We start from the raw sequence: 19,896 nt of genomic DNA on the forward strand, positions 1-19,896 counted from the left end.
AGTTTCTCCATCACGTCTCAGCGTGTGTGCGTGTCTGTTGGGACAAGAGAGGTTTTATTCCGTCTCTTAACAAGGTCATGTTTTCATCCCTGTCCATTGGTATGTTGTTGTTTTTATGTCAGCAGGATTATCCACAAACTACTGAGCAGATTTTAATGAAACCTGCAGGGAGGACGGGACATGAGCCAAGAAAGAACTCCGAAGCTCTGGACAAAAGAGGCTGATCAAGGAATATGTACTGTAGTGTGTAGTGAGGGAGCTTTTTGTGACATTTCATTTTTCATTTCACAATGAGCTGATTCATGATGAGTTGATTTTCCCTGTGTTCTCAATTCCTGGCTGAAAAATGGAAAGACGGGTTTGCATGTTTGCTGTCCCTGTGGTATCTGAGCCCAGAGCAGTGAGGCCTCGCCCGGCTCTGTAGATGTAAACGATGACGGGTTTGTGAAGTGCCTCGATGAATAAAAGTGCTGCTTCATTACAAGAAGACAGGGCTACTGCAAAGCTTCCCCGGCTTTCCTCCCCTTGGTACAACACTAATATTATGAAACAAAACCATGTGCTACCAAACAGAGGGAACAGAACTCAGTCCAAAAATGGATTTGGTTGGGACGGCTGTTTTCCTAAAGGGCAGAGGGGCTGAGAAAAGGGGGAGAAATGCCAAGTTCCAACCTTGACTCCAGACCTATCAATCTCTGCTGCTGTTGAGCGGCCGGCATCCAGAGACTGAGGAGGTGTGTGATCCTGGTCTGTAAAAACTTACACGCCTACAGAGAGGCGGAAAATGAAAGACATCTTCTCGTTCGGTTCCACTTATACAAAAGTTTTCTTTTTTTTGTCTGTGGCACCAACTCAAACTTTTTCCGTTTATGGTTCATCGTCTCCAGGAGAAGGTTCGATAAGGATAAGGTACAAAATCATTTGAGTGCATCTGAAGGTTCCTGGTTCTCACCTTTGAGCTCAAGGTCTCTCCCCTCAGCCATGGGGGTCGGTAATGGAGCCACTGGCAACTGGTCCATTTTCACCCAGTTTTGACCTGAAAGACAAGAAGACAAGAATAAAGCCAGGATTTTTTAGGTTTAATCCAATATTAAAAAGTCATTTCAGACTGACAGGTGTTTGTGGGAATCAACATAAAACATGAATTCCTGTCTAGATATTCTGTCAGATTGATTCTCCAGAATATTAGTTGTATCCTAAATATATATATACATGTTAGGAAAGTTTTAACACAAAGTTCTTGATTCAATCTCTCAAAATGAAACGGCTGTTTTGCAGTAATTCATTTTGAGGACAGGTTTTCTAGAAAACCTTTCATTGCAGCATTCACAGAAACTCTGCCAGCTGCTGACAAGATTGTGAAAAGATGTTTTATGTAATTTTACGAAGTTCTTATCACACTGATGCAGTGCACTCGGTCTTTACCTCGACAGCGGCCGCGGTTGGCCAGTGTCAGCGCCTTGTCTTTGCATCGCGCCCTCTGCAGCTCACAGCCGGTCTCGTAGCTCCGCCCGTCCGAGCCGCACACCGGCTTCCCCTGTGTCCGTGAGCAGATGACCCCACAGTGATTGTCTCGGTCCCCAATCAGCCACTGCAACCAGATACACCAGAACACGTTAGCATAACAAACTCACCTCAGGTTTCTCATAAAACAACAGATACATCTTAATGAATTTATAAATTCTTTCTCGTTCCTTGAAACTGTGGTTTCTTCTTTCTTGTTGGCTCCTTCACTTTCTCTCTCTCTCTTGTTCCCCTGTGGTTAAACAAAGGCTGCATTCAGCTGAATCTGAGATGAGGCCAAACTAATGTACAAATGGACTCATGGGGTCATTTGTTCACTTCTCTCTAAACATTTCTACAGTCCTCACACACTTGTCAGCCACGGTCTTGGTTTGATTGGAGCTACTGTAACGAGGGTGTGAGCTTTGCTGAAGTGAAACTCGGCCTCGATGCCAATTTGTCTAATTGGTCTTTGGCCGAGGACGAGTTAAACCTTGATTGAGATTCCAAGGAGCCAAACCAAACTCAGAGTAACAGGAATCCTTCTTCCCCCCCCCCCCCCCCCCCCCCCGCCCACATCTTAACTCGAGGTCTATTAGTGAGTTGACTCTACTGTTGGATGACGGCCTTCTCTCTGACAGAAGTAATGGTTCTTGGCTTCACGGCTGCCCCAAATACATTTAAGGTCTAAAGCAGAGGTTTTCAAAGTCTGAGCCTCTGGTCTGCCCCCCCCCCTCACTCAACTCTCCAGGGACAGTCAACAAGTGAGCAGAGAAAGCATCACATTGCTGCTTTGACATAACGTCAGACTACATAAAAATTCATAAGTAAACAAAGCCTTTATCAGGCGGCTTTCAGACATGCACTTAGGTCCGGGCATTTTCCTGAATTCTTCTGGAGGGGCTGCATGTGAGGACGCAGATGTTCGTTGCTCTGGACATTTTCTGGGACGTCTCCTGCCAGCCCCTCAGTGAAATATGCGGAAAATGTCTCCAAGTGAGCACACGTGAGAAATCAGCAGGAAAAAACTGTGAGAAAATGTGGACAACGCACGACAGATGACAAAACTGGAAGAATTCAAATATCTCTGTATGAAAAGGAGGAGCCATGGATGCAGAAGAACAAAACATGGGATTTTCTGCTGCTCTATGCAGATGGGTCCTTGCCTAAAAAGTGTCCGACCTGGTAAATCCTGCTGCGTTCTTCATACGTCAAAGACAAAGTCCAGAAAATGTCATGCGTGCTTTATCTGGGGAGTGATGATTAAACCTTTTGTGTCTTCTAAAACACCCGGCTCATAAAATTCGAATAAAGAAAACCCTGCAAATCCCAAGTAGGAAGAAGATCTTCATGAGAAAAATCCTCTCGAATGTGTTTTTCACCCGAGGTCTCTGGAGCAATTACCCGAGTGCTGCTTTGAGCTGCGGGTCTGAAACAGGAGATCTCATTAAGAGCAGGTACGGAGGGAAGACGCTGGTGGAAAACGAGACGCAGCCAGAAACAAAGGGCACAGTTTCCATCCCTCGGGTGCCAACATCTCTCACAGGATCCGAGGCCACGTTCAGAAATATCCACGGTAGAAATGCATGTGTGCTTCCTCCTCCTCCTCCTCCTCCTCCTCCTCCTCCTCCTACCCCAAAAAACACCAAAGCTATTTGGGAAAACACCTAAACTGTTGCTCGGATACAGATTTTCACACATCGATTCGGACCAATCAGTCAGACCTGAACAAGATGGTGAAGAAGCCAAGGCACTGATGTCACGAGTGAGCCGGTGAACCACAGGATCTCGTATACAAATGAATCACCGGCTGTTTCACAATCATCCCGTCTGAATTGTTTGCCTTTCTTTTTCCCTTCTCCTCCATTCTGCCCTTTTAAAACTGCCAATAAAATCAAACTGTGAATATCTTTGTGCTGAACGCTGCATCAACACGTCCACAGTCACGAGATCTTCAGCAAGTACCATGTTTTCCATGTCCACCATATTAGTTTAATGCTGAAGTATGCCTCTTAGGAACAGAGCAGAACAATTCTACTTGTGCATCAGGGGGACATTTCAATTAATCCTGCGGGTGAACGTGAATATTTGTCTTAGTTATAATCTACCAGGTTGTTGTTGAGACACTTCAGTCTCTGGGTGAAATCACCAGAATCCTCAGGACACGTCCTCTGGGACTCAGGAGCTATTCAGGGTTTCCAGCCCGGACCAACGAGGCAGTGACCAACAGAGCCGCTCAGTGAGCCACGCGGCCAAGGTGGCAAAAGAACCATGACTCATTCCAGCACAGTGGCAGCAAACTCCTCCATATCCTCCTTAATACCTCTCTCTCTCTCTCTCTCTCTCTCCCTCTCTCTCTCTCTATCTCTTGGTCTCTCTCGACCTGGAAACATCACAAAACTTTTTACAACATAAAATTAGAAACCCAAAGTGTGCAGGTCAGAAAACCATCCAGTCCCCTGTGGTTTTATCTTAATATGTCAGATACCCCTGGTGCACTTTCTGCCAGTGCTGACAGTTATTACAGTCACGGACAATCAGAAAATTCCAAATGTGAAAAAGTTGCCAAGTGCTGAGCTACAATTATATGAGAAGAAAGTTATGACTTTCTTTTTGGATAGTGTTTCTTCATATTAGTGAAGAGAAACCGACTCTTTCTGGCTTGATATTTTTTACAGATGAAGCCTCATTTGGAAAAAATGTGGAATGATTTGACCTCATCGTCAGGATATTCAAACTGTTTTCACTTCTAAATATAACATTAGTGCACTGGGAAGTGTGTGGCAGTGGAGAAATGGCTGTCGCAGGGCACAGGCAGATGCTCCATTATCTGAGAGACAGATTAGACGTGCTCCTGAAATAGCAAAAGATACCGGAGCTTCAGTCTGTGGTTGAGATAACAAGTGTTTCAGAAAGTGTCCTGAATCTGCAGGGTCGCAGGTTTGATCCCCAAATAAAACAATATATCTGTTAAAATACACTTTTGGCGACTTGACCTCCCTCCTCGAGAAACTTGGTGAAAGCTAGATTTTAAACCAAGGGGGGGGGGAAGTACTTTACAGAAACACAATGGGACACGAATCCAACTCTCCTCGCCGTATCAATGAGTCCAGAACAAGCGAGACAGTTTAATATGATTTCAACCTTGGCATCGGAGCACGGAAGAAAAAGCTCCTGTCAGACGGCTCGTGATTTAGAAAAGCTAAATCAGTCTGTGCTTCTTTTATGAGAAAGTGCAGACAGCGGGGGAAACACAGCAGATCATGTCAATTTCAACTTGCGTGTCATCTTCTGGGCTTCAGCGAAAGACGGGGAATAACTTAGCGGTTGGAAAAGAAACATGCATCTTTAGCTCTGTAGAAGCATATGGCTGGTTTGCTTTTCAGTTCCCAGTGCCACCAGTGAAACTTTAAGAAACGAAAGCACCAGTTGCATGTTTCTTCCATCAGAAGCGTCGCAGCCAAAGCACCGAGGATGGAAAGCAGTTTGTCTACGTGATGAACTGTTAACACTGAGCTATAAAAGAGATTTAGGTCTGATGAGCCTCTGCTCCAGGTGAAGAGCCACAGAGTCTGGCCTCTGCCCACCGGCTGACCCCTGCTCCTCCTCCCTGACTCACAGCACTAATGGATGCAGCGCTTCCACCTCCGCTGTCACAATACAGCATTAAATCACCGATTCTGAGACGGCATTGTCCGGTAAGTGGAAATAAACTCTCTTTACCGAGTCTCCCACATGCAGTCACTGCTGAGTCACACTGTCCCTCCCACAGACTCCTCTCCCATTAAGGTGAAACCAGAGCCTCGGGGGCGTAAGAGCTTCTTTCACTTGGACTGAAGATTACATCTTTATTAAAGTTCCCTTGTAGTCATAGTCTTGGTCACAGAACTGTGGCGACAGCAGATCATATCTTTGGATTCTGTCTAATTGAATTTGTTTGTTGCAGCCACTTGGTTTAGCAAATTGTCATAAGCTTGCTCTCTGTTGCCCTTCATCTGCTGTTGATGATGATGATGATGATGATGATGACGAGTTGATTGCTTTTCCGACTTTTGCTCTTTGGGCGAAATTCAATATTGTTTGAAAAGGTAACGATGCAACTGAGTCGTGGGAAAAACGTGGAAAAGTAAGTTCATGAAAGCGATAAATCTCTCGTGCTTGTTATTAAAGGGGGCTGTTCTTATAAATACGATAAAATATTAATATGGTGGAGCTCCTGATTATTGCTGAGGTACATTTGTCACGGGTAGCAAATTCTTGTTCAACAGATGATATATAACTCGTTGTGTATCGTGTGTAATTTCAGAGACAATTCAATGCATCAAAGATCAGTTTCAGAATATGAAAAACATGTGTAATTTAATTCACGTAGAAAGAAAATGCTAAAAAAAAGCAGAATGAACCGAAGAGAATATCAAATAACAGAGAATAAAGTCAACTCTCTAATCGAATACACAACCTCCTCTCAGGTCTGATCGGGTGTCACAACAGCTTCCATGGGACCATTGCTTTACATTCATTCCTTACCATAATAAATGAATGTGCACGTGGTTCACATTTAACTGCTGCCAAAATAAAGTCGACTCACACCGGCGGTGAATGACACTGAGCCTGGATCACATGTGAGACACCGACAGGGCCGACCGGCGGAGTGAGGTTTGTCTCTCGGCCCCAAAGGAGCTGGTTGGAAATCAGCGAACATTTGACTTTCCTGTGGTTTTCCATCTTATCAGGAACTCTGTGAGTCGTCCTGATGCGTGAACCTCACCAACCTGGCAGCTCCAGAAGTTTAAAACAAGCGCTGAGCTATTTTCACTCACTGTCTGTCTGAGAGCAATCAGCTGCTCCACTGTGAGCCCGGAGGACAGGACCTGGCATTATCTCCTGAGGGGAAACAGCCCACCCCCTCCTGCTGGGACAGTAATGGCCCGGGGGGGGGGGGGGGTTAAGACCCACCCGGCGTCTTACAATCAAAATCAAACAAACACATCCAAATTAAACAGACTAATGTGTAACATGAGCCGTCAGCGGATCTGCTGAGGAACACACGGTGCTCAACATAACATGAGTTACCTCAACCTGTGAGGAGAAACTCGAGTTTCACGTCGTGGTGAAAGCACATCAAAGTTTTACACAGAGGCCAACGCACCAAACAACATAATGGAGGAGTGAATGCACCCCCGAGGGAATAGTCTCAATCCAACAAGCGCTCGTCGGCCCTCTTCTTTCAAAGAGGAAGACGAGGAGAAGTGCACGTATCTCTAAGTGACGGAGGCAGCTCAGATATAAACCCTGTCACATTGTGAGGGCACGGGGTCCTCCTCCGCCCGACGGCCCACCAGAAGAGAGGAAATCAAAGATGAGCCGGGGGGGGGGGGGGGGGGGGGGGGGGGGAGTTGCACAATGGTTTGGTGCTGATATCCTGACCGGGAAAACAATGAGCGCAGAGATTCTCACATTTAACAAGCCAAATTCCCCCCAACACACACACACACACACACACACACACACACACACACACACAAACACAAACATACACACCTAGCCAAAGGCGCACAGAGCTGTCTCTCTCTCTTCATTACTCATAAAATAAGTGAAATGCAAACCTCCATTGTGAAACCATTACAGCTAAAGCAAAGTGGTCTTCTTTGTTGGTTTTTACCATCACTGGCAGGGAGTCGGTTCCAGCCGAAGGAGCAAGGAAAATAATATGATTTGAAAGTAATGATTTTTATGTCGGCACACTTAACGGGTTGACGAGTCGGGGGGGGTGCAAGGGGGGGGGGGGGCTATTTGCTGCAACAGTAAATGCAATTAGGTTCAACTTTTCAACTGCTTTCATTTGTATTTCTTTGGACGGATTGTGGGTTTAACAGCAAACACACAACATAAACAATATCATTTTCACATTAACTACACTTATCAGGACTTTCTTCAGTCGGGAACAGACGTTTAAGAGTTTGACGTCAGCGTAGTGTCTCTAGAGAGCAGCACTTAATGCAGTTGTGTTTTACACTTTCACTTTTACGCCAAGTCAACATTGTTCTTGTGATGTAACGCTGTTGTAATGAGGTACCGTGGCGCAGACTTCTTAAATCAATCTGCCTGGAAAATGCTCTGCCAACACATTTGAGGCTATAATAGATATTGCACCCAAATTTATGGAAAGCAGTGGATGGCTGGAGCAGAGGTACACTAAAGTTTCTAAAGCACAACAGAGAAGTTTCCAAGTTCACTGATGCGTCGCGCGAGTCCAACAAGAACCCGGTGATTTTCATCCATCCATGAATGAGCGGAAAACAACCGGGTGCCGTCGGAAAAAAAAACTTTAAAAACCTGCTTTTGAAAATATTCATTACATGTGTGAAGTCGACGTGATTTCAAGCCAGAGGAGCTCAAACCTGCAAAGCCTCTGTCAGGGCCGTCTAGATTTAGCATTTGATGATGTTCGAAAGTAGAACTGTGGTCGCAGAGGCGGCTTGAGAATGACTCATATAACGTGTCTTGTGTGTTTCTTCCTCCAGTTCTGTGGACGGTTGTGTAAAACGTCAGTTGTGTCTTTGTGAGTGCTCCTGCAATTGTGTTTATGAGCTGCACAGGCAGATACGGCTTCAGGCCCACAGTCCACAGCTCTGCCAGTAATGGAGACGTTGTACTCGAGGCTGATGTTGCGTTTGGAAATCACCGGCCGTATCACTGTCGCTGCTACAACTCAAAATTACAGTGTACCAGTCCACAGGCATTACAGTTAATTTAATACTTCTGGTTAGTTTTAAGATCCAGCTGCCAGACTTCAGGGTTTTCATCTGCAAATAAACTGTGACTGAAGCGTCTTAATGACTTAATAACACACAGATATTTGTGCTGTGTTCCCTCTTGTCTGTGATCAGACACCATTTTCCAGATCAGATTTAATCCGTGCAAAATTAGCGAGGGAGCCGTCCCTCCTGTCACAGAGGCGACACAGCTGTTGTGTGGATGTTCAAACTGTCACAACCACTTAACTCTGTTTGCTGCTTCACCGGCAGAGTTTGAAATGCTGCATGCGGAAGAAAATGTTATAATGTGACCCACAGAGAGAGATTAAATATGTATAAATATGTAAAAACTGGAAGAAGAACAAAACAAACAAATGCCAGTATGGGCATTATAAAGCAGAATGGAATTACCTCCACAGAGGAGGTTACGTTTTCACCCCCGTCCCTTTGTTTGTCAGCAGGATTAACTACAAGAACTACTGATATATTGATGAGTGTGTGAAATTTAGAGCAGCTTGATTAAATCTTAGTTAACTTTTTGACCTTGGTGGAAGTTTGCTTTCTACTGAGTCCCTTTCTATCCCATTGATTCTCCTTAATGAAACAACTTTTGATTGTAGAGGAGAAGAGAAAGTGACCGTCTTCACTTTCTCTCCTGACAAGGGTCGACCTGAGCTATGACCTAGAATTAATATCACAAGAAAAGTTTAAATCAGATCCTGTCTGGTTGGAAATATCTGATCTGTTTAACCAACACAAACATCCTTGGTATGAGGGAGATGACTGCTTCTGAGGAAACTGCTTTATTTCATGCACAGATGGAGTTCAGACTCCACCGGTGTGTGTGAGTGTGTGTGTGTGTGTGTGTGTGTGTGTGTGTGTGTGTGTGTGTGTGTGTGTGTGTGTGTGTGTGTGTGTGTGTGTGTGTGTGTGTGTGTGTGTGTGTGTGTGTGTGTGTGTGTGTGTGTGTGTGTGTGTGTGTGTGACATCTCCGTGTGCTAACTCTGGGATGGGCTCATTATCCCATTTAGGCTCAACAGCAAAAAATGCCACAACACATATAAACATACTGTATTCACCAGTCTAACACAAACCTGTGTCATTAATTAAGCGTGTTTGTTACTCACTAACTAACAAGTGCACAAACGGAGGAAAAGGTGGATCAAAGCGAACCAACCACAGAGGAAACAAGCCAATGAAAGTCGGGCTAATTGTGAGCTGTTGTGTGTCTTTAACGGGCCGAGGTAATCACTTTAGTCCGATGACTGGCATTTAGTTTTCAGGAAATCTATAAAGTGAATGCCAATCCCTCATGCTGCTTCAATTAACACACTTCACTTAACCGTGTTATAAAAAAAAGTTGGAGAGAATAAAAAGGAATGTATTTAAAAAGTACTGCCCTCCTCCTCCTCCTCCTCCTCCTCCTCCTCCTCCTCCTCCTCCTCCTCCTCCTCCCCACTGATTCCTTTAAAATTTCTAATTGGGTTGTGTGTCCTATTTTGTACAATTTTCAAAGTAACACATTTAAACACAGAGCCAGGGTGTTGTGAGTTGGCTACTCAGAACGAGCTGGACCACTTTCACACGGGAGGTGAAGAGTGAGCGTGCAACTCGCAGCAGGAGCGAGAGGATCGGTGTGGTCCACTAACTCTGCCATTTCTCTTTATATGACCTCTTGATGTAATTACTGTCTCGTCTTAGTAGATCAAGTTTTGGCAAAGTGGATTTAAAGGTGACATGTGCAGGAAGGACAAAGCTTCGATCTCAAAGAATAAATAATCGTGTCTGTTTGTTAAGCTGCTTTCAGACGCTCACTGAACTCGGTCAGTTGCTCCGGATATTTTCTGGAACTTTTCCCGTCAGCTCGCTAGTAGCAGATCCGGAAAAGTCACAGCAAGTGAGTGGTTGATGTTATTAACACTTAAAAGAATACAAATAGCTCAGGATAAAGAAAGAGGAGCCAAGATGTCCGCTTGGAAAGAGAAACGAGTTCGAGAGACGATTCCAATTGTTTGGCCAACTATTTATAACTTAGGCATTGCATTACTGTTTTTTTACAAGTTTTTTTCTCATCTTATTCTTCAGAACAATGCCACGTGCACTATCTCATGTGTGGAGACATTTCCCCAGCCAATGTAGAAGGAAAGGCTGTGTACATTTGCAAATACTGTGCAAAGACCTATGTTAAGAATAACACTAAGATGCAGAAGCATATAGTCAAGTGCCCAAAGTTTCCTCAGGGCTCAAATCAGCCTATGACAAAACAAAATGTTTATATTTCTGTCTGTATATGACAAGGTAAATAGTTAGTATAAATTACCCACAACATTTCCAGTTTATTCCCGTTAATTCCCGTTAATTCCCATGGACAGTTTCCAGCTTGGAATATTCCCGGAATTTTGCAGCCCTAGTGTCCAACTCTACTGACTTATTACTACCTGTTAGCCACCATAACATGTCCGAAAACCAAAACAACGAGTTGAAAGACACGATCCTCTGTGGCTTCATCCCCACAAGCAACACAGTCTTCTGATTTAATAAGTCATCTATTGTTATGGTTCTAAACTCCAGCAGATTTAATACATGTGATAAAGAGTTGATGAAAAACCCTTTCACACAGAGCTGAAATCAGATTTCCTGTGTGTGTGTGTGTGTGTTGTGTGTGTGTGTGTGTGTGTGTGTGTGTGTGTGTGTGTGTGTGTGTGTGTGTGTGTGTGTGTGTGTGTGTGTGTTTGTGTGTGTGTGTGTGTGTGTGTGTGTGTGTGCGTGTGTGTGCTTTATTAGCATTGACTCTAAAACTGATTAACAACATTCCTTGTTTGTCACTAATTCCACATCCTGGCTACGGAGCAGTCCGCTTTCTCTGTAGTTTGTTCCCAGGAAGTGAGTTTGTGTGTGTGTGTGTGCGCATGTGTGTGTGTCTGTATTTCACACCCCAATCGCACACTTAAGCTGCGACCACACACTCACACATTTTAAAGGAAATGATTAAATATGCGGCAGAGCGGAGGCTAATCTGCTGAGCTAGTTCGATAGGAAATGCCGTCATGATAATCTAATAATCTGAGGGATTACACATTCATGACTCTTTAAACAGGAATATTCCTCTTTGAATGTCACTAATACACAGAATGTACACAGAGGGACGTCCTGTGGTGGACTAGCACTTTCAAATTCTCTCGGTAATATTTCAAGACTAAAAAATATCACTGACACAAACATGGCAGATTTTTTTTCAAGCTCCATGAATTATTCTCTGAGGAATCTTTGAAGATATCTTATTTCTTAATGTTAAATAAAGTAAAATTCCTGGTTCCAGATCTGCATCAGATTCTATTGGATACTTCCCGGACCTATACCTCATCTTTCCAGGAACTTTCATGGTAATCTGTCTCGTAGTTTTTGTGTAATCCTGCTGAATATCAGACCAACAAACAAACGCTGATGGAGACCTGACCTCCTCGGCGGAAGCAATAACCAGATTCCTTTGGAAGTTGTTTTTGGAAATTCCTAAAAAAATCTGATTTCCGATTCGATAGACTTTGTCCGTGCGTTGAAAGAAGTGAGAAAGTCCTAAAATCATCAGAAACGTTCAGCTGCTTGTTGTCGTATCAGCTTCAACACAAACAAGTCAGGGTTTCTTTCTCCTTCGAGCGGCTAATCAGAAACTGCTGTTCACGAAACTCAGGACGGAGTTAATCTCACAGGTTTGTATTTCAAGACTCTTCACACAGGACGATGATGCCAAACTATGACCTGATCACTTTGCCGAGAACATTTTCCCCCATAAAGACTAAATGAAGAAATGTGCACTGAACATCTGTGTGATTCCAGTCAACAGCTCTTCCTCCGTGCATCACAGACGTGTCCGGATAAACAGATCTTTTATCGCTCCGCATTTTAATGTCCACATCTCATTAATATTATAAAACACTTTTTATGGTTTTCCTTCCGCTAACTTTATCACACATGCTCAAGTTTATATCTATTTCTCTCTCCACATCTTTATGATATCCAGGGGTTAAAAGTCATTGAAGACAACTTCTCTTATTTCTTTAATGAAGTAGTTAAGAGATAAAAACATAATAAATACAAACTTGATGTTTATAGGTCCTGTACTCAGTTTTGTTTAGAAAGTAGCCCAAATAATACATATTATTTAATTCTGCCTTTCTTCAAATATGACTTCCTCTTGTCACTAAATAAAGATCTTCAGTGAACTTTGTGAAGGAGCAACACTAAAAGATTAAGACTATACAAAAATCCAGCACCTTATTTACATTTTACGAAAAAGCACAGAATTAATGAATTTGAAATATTTGTAACTTGTGTATCTGCCTCTGATCGGTTGATGATCTCTGATGTTTCCAGTTTTTCGTTTCACATGAACCACTGATATCTCTGCTGCTCCTCTGTGATTCCTCATCGTCGGAGAGAAATGCTGAGACACAAGAACCTCATGCAGAGTTTACTCTTCACAAAATTGACTGATTTCAACCTGAAAATTCTCTTGAATATCTGCATCTGATGAATTAGAACCTGGTCTCTGACTCGTAAAAGGAGCCAGTCCCTGACCTCCATTCCTTTGTGCACCGTAAGCATCATTAACAAGCAGCACGGGCACCTGCACCCAGACGCCTCACACCTGCACCCAGGCTGTGATCTACGTCACGACTATAAAAAGGCTTTCCTGCTCTTGAACCGGGGCTCCACTTCCCCAGAGCTGGAGGTATGCAGTCCTGGCCGCCACACGTCTCAGGGCCTGGCTGTTTATGTTTGTTTTTCGATAAGTTTATGAGTGTTCGCTGATGCAGGCTCTGAAGAATGCAGGTTGACGGCTCATCGGACCCATCCCTGGCACGGGTGGGTTGATTTGATGAAGGGGGATTAAGGGGAGATGGTTAATTGTGGATGTTCTTATGTGTGAACTCTATGGTTTCTAAATGCTGCCCCCCCCCGAGGAAACGGAGGAGAGAAAATAGAATAGAAAGCGATTCCCCCGGCCTGTCCACCATCTGCCTCGTTAGGAGGATAATTCTTTGTTACTCAAGAAAACATGCCAAAAATATCATGACGCAGTCATTACCAAGTGCAATTAGATGTGAACTTTATTCATCTCAGACTTTTTGTCGCATAGAGATTAGAAAGATTAGAAAACGTTTTTTTGGTGAGATCATGTTTTTTCTTGGTTCAGCCTTTGAATTGGCAGATTATGGAGAGAAGAATGTGTGATTACCGTCCTCTACCATCACCGCACCACATGATCCGAGTGCTGCCGTCCTCCCACTGGACACATTACTACAACAATCATGGAAACCATCAAACTGTCCAGGGTCAGGCCGAAGCTGACTGGTCCGACTCTGGACAAACGGCGAAACAGTCTGAATCGTCTGAAGCTTTGCTGGTCTCCCAATTACTCTTATTCCCCAGCTCTGAGAAAACGTTCTCACTTATTGCATCATTGGGCCTCAGGGAGAATGAGAGTGCAGCAGTGCTATGTAGTGAAGTCCGTCCCCGACCCCCCCACCCCACCCCACCCCGATATTGACGTGGAAGGTGGGGGGGGGGGGGGGGGGTGAATCCTGGGTTTTACCGCAGCTGTGAGCAATGTTAAAAGTATCTACTGCGGTGGGAGTGCAGGAGGCCGAGCTCCTTCTAGTCCAGGAAGAGGAGGGAGTGGATGCAGAGAGGCGATCATGTGATGGAGATAAAGGTTGTGGAGAGAGAGAGAGAGAGAGAGAGAGAGAGAGAGAGAGAGAGAGAGAGAGAGAGAAACTTATTTTATCTGTAAGGTGTTTCCTGACCAATCTGTATTCTGAGGTTCACCCAGTGTGGTTTCCTGAAGCTGAGGGTACGAGTCTCTCAGCCTGCAGAGGAGCATGAAATCCTTCAACTGGAAGAATAGAAGGACGTCCCAGTAAATCACCAGCGTCCTCCTGCACGTCTCCTAACACATCCCAGCATCTGCCTTATTCTACCTGGTGAATCAGCCACGACGGATCTAATCTGTCCGGATGGGAAACACTTATAAAAGCAAACGATGAAGAAGCGATCGCACAAAGTATGAATTCCCTGATTCTCTTTCCATAAAACAGCCCTGACCACAGTGTAGGGGGGGGGGGCTAAAAAGACATTGTGAAATAGTTCCAGCATGTGAGCCTGTATTGGATATTCAACCCCCCCCCCCCCCCCCCTCCTCGCTAACCACAAATATTATACTACATCTGTGAACTGAAACAATGCTGTTCTCCTCCGACTCACGTCACTCATCGCCCGCTCTGCCTGGACAGAGCCACGAGGAGCTGAGAGAGAAGTCCAACAATGGAGGGAACAAACAGAGCAGTGTGTGTGTGTGTGTGTGTGTGTGTGTGTGTGTGTGTGTGTGGTGGGGGGGGGGGGGGAATAAAAATAAGGAGAGAGTTAGAAAAGGTCGGAAAAGTAAAAAAAAAGAAAGAGGAAGGGAGTGAGGATGCTGGTCACTGGTCATTATGAAAAAAGAAGAATCCATATGTTTGGATCCTAACTTTCAATCTGTGCAAGCAAAAGTCCAGAGTGAGGATTTAAGTGTTTCACCCCCCCCCCCCCCCCCCCCCCTCAACCCCTTGAAGACTCACTGAGATCAGATGAAAATATTTGTCGGAACAAGTCGAACAAAATTACAATACAGTCCAAAATATCATTTTTCCGGAGGAGCATTTTTGTGGTTTGAGGAAAAACAACACGAAGCGTTTCAGCCTGAACGAGCTGAGCTGAGAGAATCACTTCTCATCCATCACTGTCTGCAGCTCAGGGACAAACCATAATACATGAGTCCTCACATTTGAACTTTTTATTGTGAATATAGGCCGAATTTATTAAAGTGTAATTTAATACCATTTGAAGTTTGAGTCCTTGAATTGAAAAGTAGTTTTGGACTTTACTGATTTCTCTGTAGGACTGTGAAATAAACAATTCATGTCCAATCAGCTTCACACGTGGTTTGGACCATTTGTTTTACTTTTAAATAGATAAAGAATCACATAAAGCACAAAGTAACTCTACTTCTTCCTTCTCTCCCAGGGTTTGGGTTGAAATACCTGAATCCTAGTTAATCCAACAAAGTGATAAATCTGTGCAGGCTGATGAATTACGCACGGACTTGGACGCGCTTGGTGTTTTTTCTCTTTTTCTACTAAAGTAATAAATCTAAAGCTTTTAAAGTATCTCCTGTGAAACACGTGAGCTCCAGGAGACCCAGGTATGCACTCACCCGTGAGCCCGGCTTCTGCGCGGAGACGTGCGGCAGGTAGCTCAGCAGCAGAGGCGCCAGGAGGTGGGAGGAGGTGAGGAGGAGGAGAAACGCGGATGGAAACATGTTTGCGCGTCGGTGCGCGGTCACCGGGGATCTGCAGGGAGAGTCAGCGTCACGCGGATGATCAACAGGTCCGGGGACACTTGGCTCCTTCACCGGCTCCGCTCCCGTGTCCTCCCAGTCACGTCCCTTTGTCTCGACCTGTCCAGGAACTGGTTCGCTGAGCCGTGCGCAGCCACGGGGATCATGACGCAGCGGGGACCATCGCGCTCTGGGTTTATCCACTGCGGGAGGATCAGCTGCTCATCGCGGCTTCCACAGGTTCAGTCCGCGCCTCGAGTCCATTGCATCTTCATTTAAGAGCAGAGGAGGGAGCTGCGCGGAGGACAGACACCTCGGCCGTCCAATGAGCAGCGGGGCCGAGCGTCCAGGTCACTCCCACCCCACACTGGTCCAACATGGGTGTGATGAGAGGATCCAGAGAGGAGAGAGGAGCTGGAGGCTCTGCAGCTGCAGGGAGGTGGATGATCACCGGGGACAATGGACGAGCAGTAGTGAGGTCACATTTTAGGCTCTCCTCTCCATTCAGACACATATAATGCTCCATAATAGCCCAGTAATCCTGCTGCCGTGACATTTAGCCTGTGCACTTGGGCTCCAATAGAAAACATCTATTGAGGAAAGTCAGTAGCTGTCACCGGCACAGCAGGGGGCCTGGCCTCTGTGTGTGTGTTTTTGTCAGTGCTGCAGGAGGAAGATTCAGTGGCTGTGAAACTTTACCTTTAATTACTGCTCATTCATCTTAAGAGTGAACTTTGTTCTCCTGAAGTCTGATCACAAAGAGGAACCCAGTGTGGAGAGCTTTTCTGCTAAATGAAAAACAGCCCATTGTCAAAAAGGTGAATTGTTTGAGTCCATAAAACACTTTGGGAGTTTCAGGGGTAAACCGTGTTGCAGCTTGAAGTCGAAACGCGACACTATCACCAAGTCTTTAGAATAAATGATTCCATGTGAACGGGAACGTGGCTCCAGGATGATCTCAGAGGACATTTAGGCCAAAAACATGATGTAAATGCTTTTTGGAGTCTAATTTGAAAGTCAAGAAAAAAATTGACAAAACTTAAATAAATATAATAGAATAAAATGTGAAAATAAATAGAACCTCAACACATAAAATGTAGATAAGACACTTTTGCAGCTGTTAAGTGATAATGAAGAGTGATGAGCAGCAGCAGCGACCGACTGGATTAATAAGAAAAGACTTTTGCTCTACTGACCTTTTTAAACATCGACTGTGGCAAGTGTATAACAACAACAAAATATGATTACATCATGTTAACAAAAGCCTCCAATCTTTATATGATATTTAATAGCAGAATGTTTATAATTACTCAAGTACAAATATGATTAGTATTTCATGTTACTTTACTTTTTAAACTTCTTTAAAGAGTTTGAAATTTGAATTTACTTCCACCTCAGCCACATACAAATTAAATCATCAAGGGATTTTCACTTTTTTGATGAATCTACACATTCCTAATTATATTTTACCACATTCAACTTAGGAGACATTCAGTGGAAGACTTTTACTTCAGGTAAAATCTTTTTATTTTGCACTGGTGCCACTTTTTTCTAAAGTAGAGGCTCTGAAAACGTCCTCTCTCGGACCGTGTGTTATTACATAGAACACACAAACTGAACCTGCTCCCTCACTGTAGTCGTCTTGTGAACTTCTGGCTCCCACGTCCTCTCTCCATCGGAGTTCACTCTTTTCTCCATCGTTTTTTCCTTTCAGATAAATTGTGTGGCCCATTGAAGCCCAGTGAAAAAAGAAGGAAGAGATTGAGTGTAGTGCAGGTGTCCAGCTTCAGCTCAGTCCCCAGGAACTGGGCTTTTAGGAGCTGAAAGGGGCCGTCCGGTCAACACACCCCCACCCCCAATCCCTTTCTCCCACTCTTTGTCCCCATAGATATTTTTTAATTGTTAGCTATGACAGTTCAGCGGCTTTTTGAGTGCCTCAGTGAAGAGCCTTGTAATTAGAGCTATTGAGCTGCTGGAATTGGCACAATTAGGGTCAACATTAATGATTCCTGTGAGCACCGGGCGCTGTCAGCGGAGGAGAGGATGGAGAGAACTCCACAAGAGGGTCAGAGGGAGGAAGAAGGAAAGGGCAGCCGGAGAGAAAGGGAGGAAATAAATGAGGCCTAAACCCACTCAAGACAGTGAATTATCTGGATTCTTATTTATTGGATCACTTCAGAGACTGTGTGGGATCATTATCCGAGCATACCGGCGCTGTGTGTCACCACATGGGCTTCATCTCCTCCTCTTCCTCCTCTTCCTCCTCTCTCTGTGCCAGCCAGTTGCTGTGGGAGGTGAGGATGAGGAGCGGCGGGGAAGGGGAAGGGGAGGGAGGGGGGGGACAGGAGTGTCTCTTGGAATGTTAACGAGATCAGTTAATATCTGCTCGTCCCTCTCGCCTCAGCCCGGCACCCCTAACAAAGAAGAGCAGGTTTTCCGGGTGTAAAGCTGTCGCAGGGAAAGCACCGCTCCACACTTTAATTCTGTTGTCGTTTGGCCAAGCATGAAAGAAAACCCCTGACAACAAAAACAAAGAAGGAATGAATGGGCCTGCTGAAAGGAAATGTACTTCCTAATTACTGCAGCGGCCCTTCCAGAGACACCCCAGTCCCCCCCCCCCCCCCGCTTACACCGACTACATACGGCAGAAAATTAGCAGGTGTCTGTGGACAGAGGAACAGACGGAGCAGGAGAGAGGCCACCCAGAGCTCTGATGGCTGGGCGGGGGGGGGGGGGGGGGGGGGGGGGGGGGTGTTCAGCACAGATGTTCAACCATGATGTCAAATGTACAATTCAGACCCAGAGTTCAGATGTGCTGTGTCTTCTTTGTGATCTTCAGGTGTCAACAAATTTGTCGTCAAATCGTTTTTGTAATTATTCAGAGCGATACTATTTACTTTTGACAACAATCTTTTCAAAATAAAAGCTGCATTTACAGTTTTTCATTGGTTTAGTTCTGTCTTGTTCAGGCATCGTAATCTAAACCCTGTGACATTGTTAATATGTAATGTCTTTACTTTATAGACAGGGGGAAACCAGATGTTCTGCAGAGGTGAAAATCTACACTACACAGATCTGAGGTATTTGTACTTTCTGCTTTACTTTTTTATACTTCATCTATAAAGAGGGAAATGTACTTTTTACTCTACTACATATATTTTAGAACAGTTGTTACAAACAACTATATTTATTATCTTTAAATGTACATGATAATATACAACATGATAAAAATGTAAAAATATATATTAAACTGTTGTAGTAACTAGAAATATAAACTGTACTGTATACTATTATACAGAACAAATATACAATGCTGGACTGGAGTATTATTATTTATATATTTAATATTGTTCTCCACCACAATATTTGAAGATTTTGATACTACAAGATTTTTCTCACATTAACAATGATGAACTCATTGCATTGTTTTCATTTAAACCACAGATTTCGAGGAACTTCTCTATATCACTATTTCAAGTTAGTGCTACATTCTGCTTCTACTCCAGAATGTTTCAGGAGGAAATACTGTGTTTTTCCCTCTTTAAAATTTTTCCGACAATCCAGTCATTGTTTACAATCTAAGAATAAACGTTCACATGCAAAACATATTATCTTTATTTTAAATATTTACTGGTATTGATAAAACCAATAGGGAAGTACTTTAATTTGTAATTCACATACTACACTGATATCTGCTGTACCTTTGCTGATGTAAAGTGTGTAAAGTCTGACTCTCATTGTAATGAGGTATTTCTACCCTGAGGTTTTGCTAACGAGCTCGTCTTAACTCCACCACTGCAGCTCTGATGTGTGTGTGTTTGTGAGTGTGTGTGTGTGTGTGTGTGTGTGTGTGTGTGTTGTGTGTGTGTGTGTGTGTGTGTGTGTGTGTGTGTGTGTGTGTGTGTGTGTGTGTTTGTGTGGGTGTGTGTGTGATCGCTCTTGTAAAGTTAGTATTGTCAAACACGAGCAAACACAATCACAGTCTTGAATGAAAGACAGACAGAGGGACAGGGGGGGGGGGGGTTACTGCATGGAAAAATCGGGGGTCAGATAGAAAGCCCTCTCTTTCTTAAATGTCATCTGGATTTGATTTAATAAATTCCACATATTTTACATGTACTGGCTCCTGACAACGAGGAGCCGGGTTCAGCTCTTCACTGGGACAGAAGTAACCTGGTCTATTATTACCCTCTTCACACACACACACACACACACACACACACACACACACTGGAGTTGGTGTGGAAACATGCCTGTGACCGA

The 19,896-nt window shown here is 44.2% G+C and overlaps 1 protein-coding gene across 1 annotated transcript in view; it reads right to left on the minus strand.

Moving 5' to 3' along the window:
• The window catches only part of smoc1 (SPARC related modular calcium binding 1), a 38,136-nt gene extending 22,336 nt beyond the window's left edge, over positions 1-15,800 (minus strand). The window contains exons 1-4 of the mRNA XM_053434784.1: positions 15,754-15,800; positions 15,511-15,646; positions 1,426-1,591; positions 953-1,036 (exon numbers count right to left, since the gene is read on the minus strand). Of these exons, the coding sequence (XP_053290759.1) occupies positions 953-1,036; positions 1,426-1,591; positions 15,511-15,646; positions 15,754-15,800 (433 nt within the window). The remainder of the gene's footprint in view (positions 1-952; positions 1,037-1,425; positions 1,592-15,510; positions 15,647-15,753) is intronic.
• Positions 15,801-19,896: the final 4,096 nt, after the last annotated feature.

Source organism: Pleuronectes platessa, chromosome 11 (genome assembly GCF_947347685.1).
Source record: "Pleuronectes platessa chromosome 11, fPlePla1.1, whole genome shotgun sequence".
Classification (NCBI taxonomy): Eukaryota; Metazoa; Chordata; class Actinopteri; order Pleuronectiformes; family Pleuronectidae; genus Pleuronectes; species Pleuronectes platessa.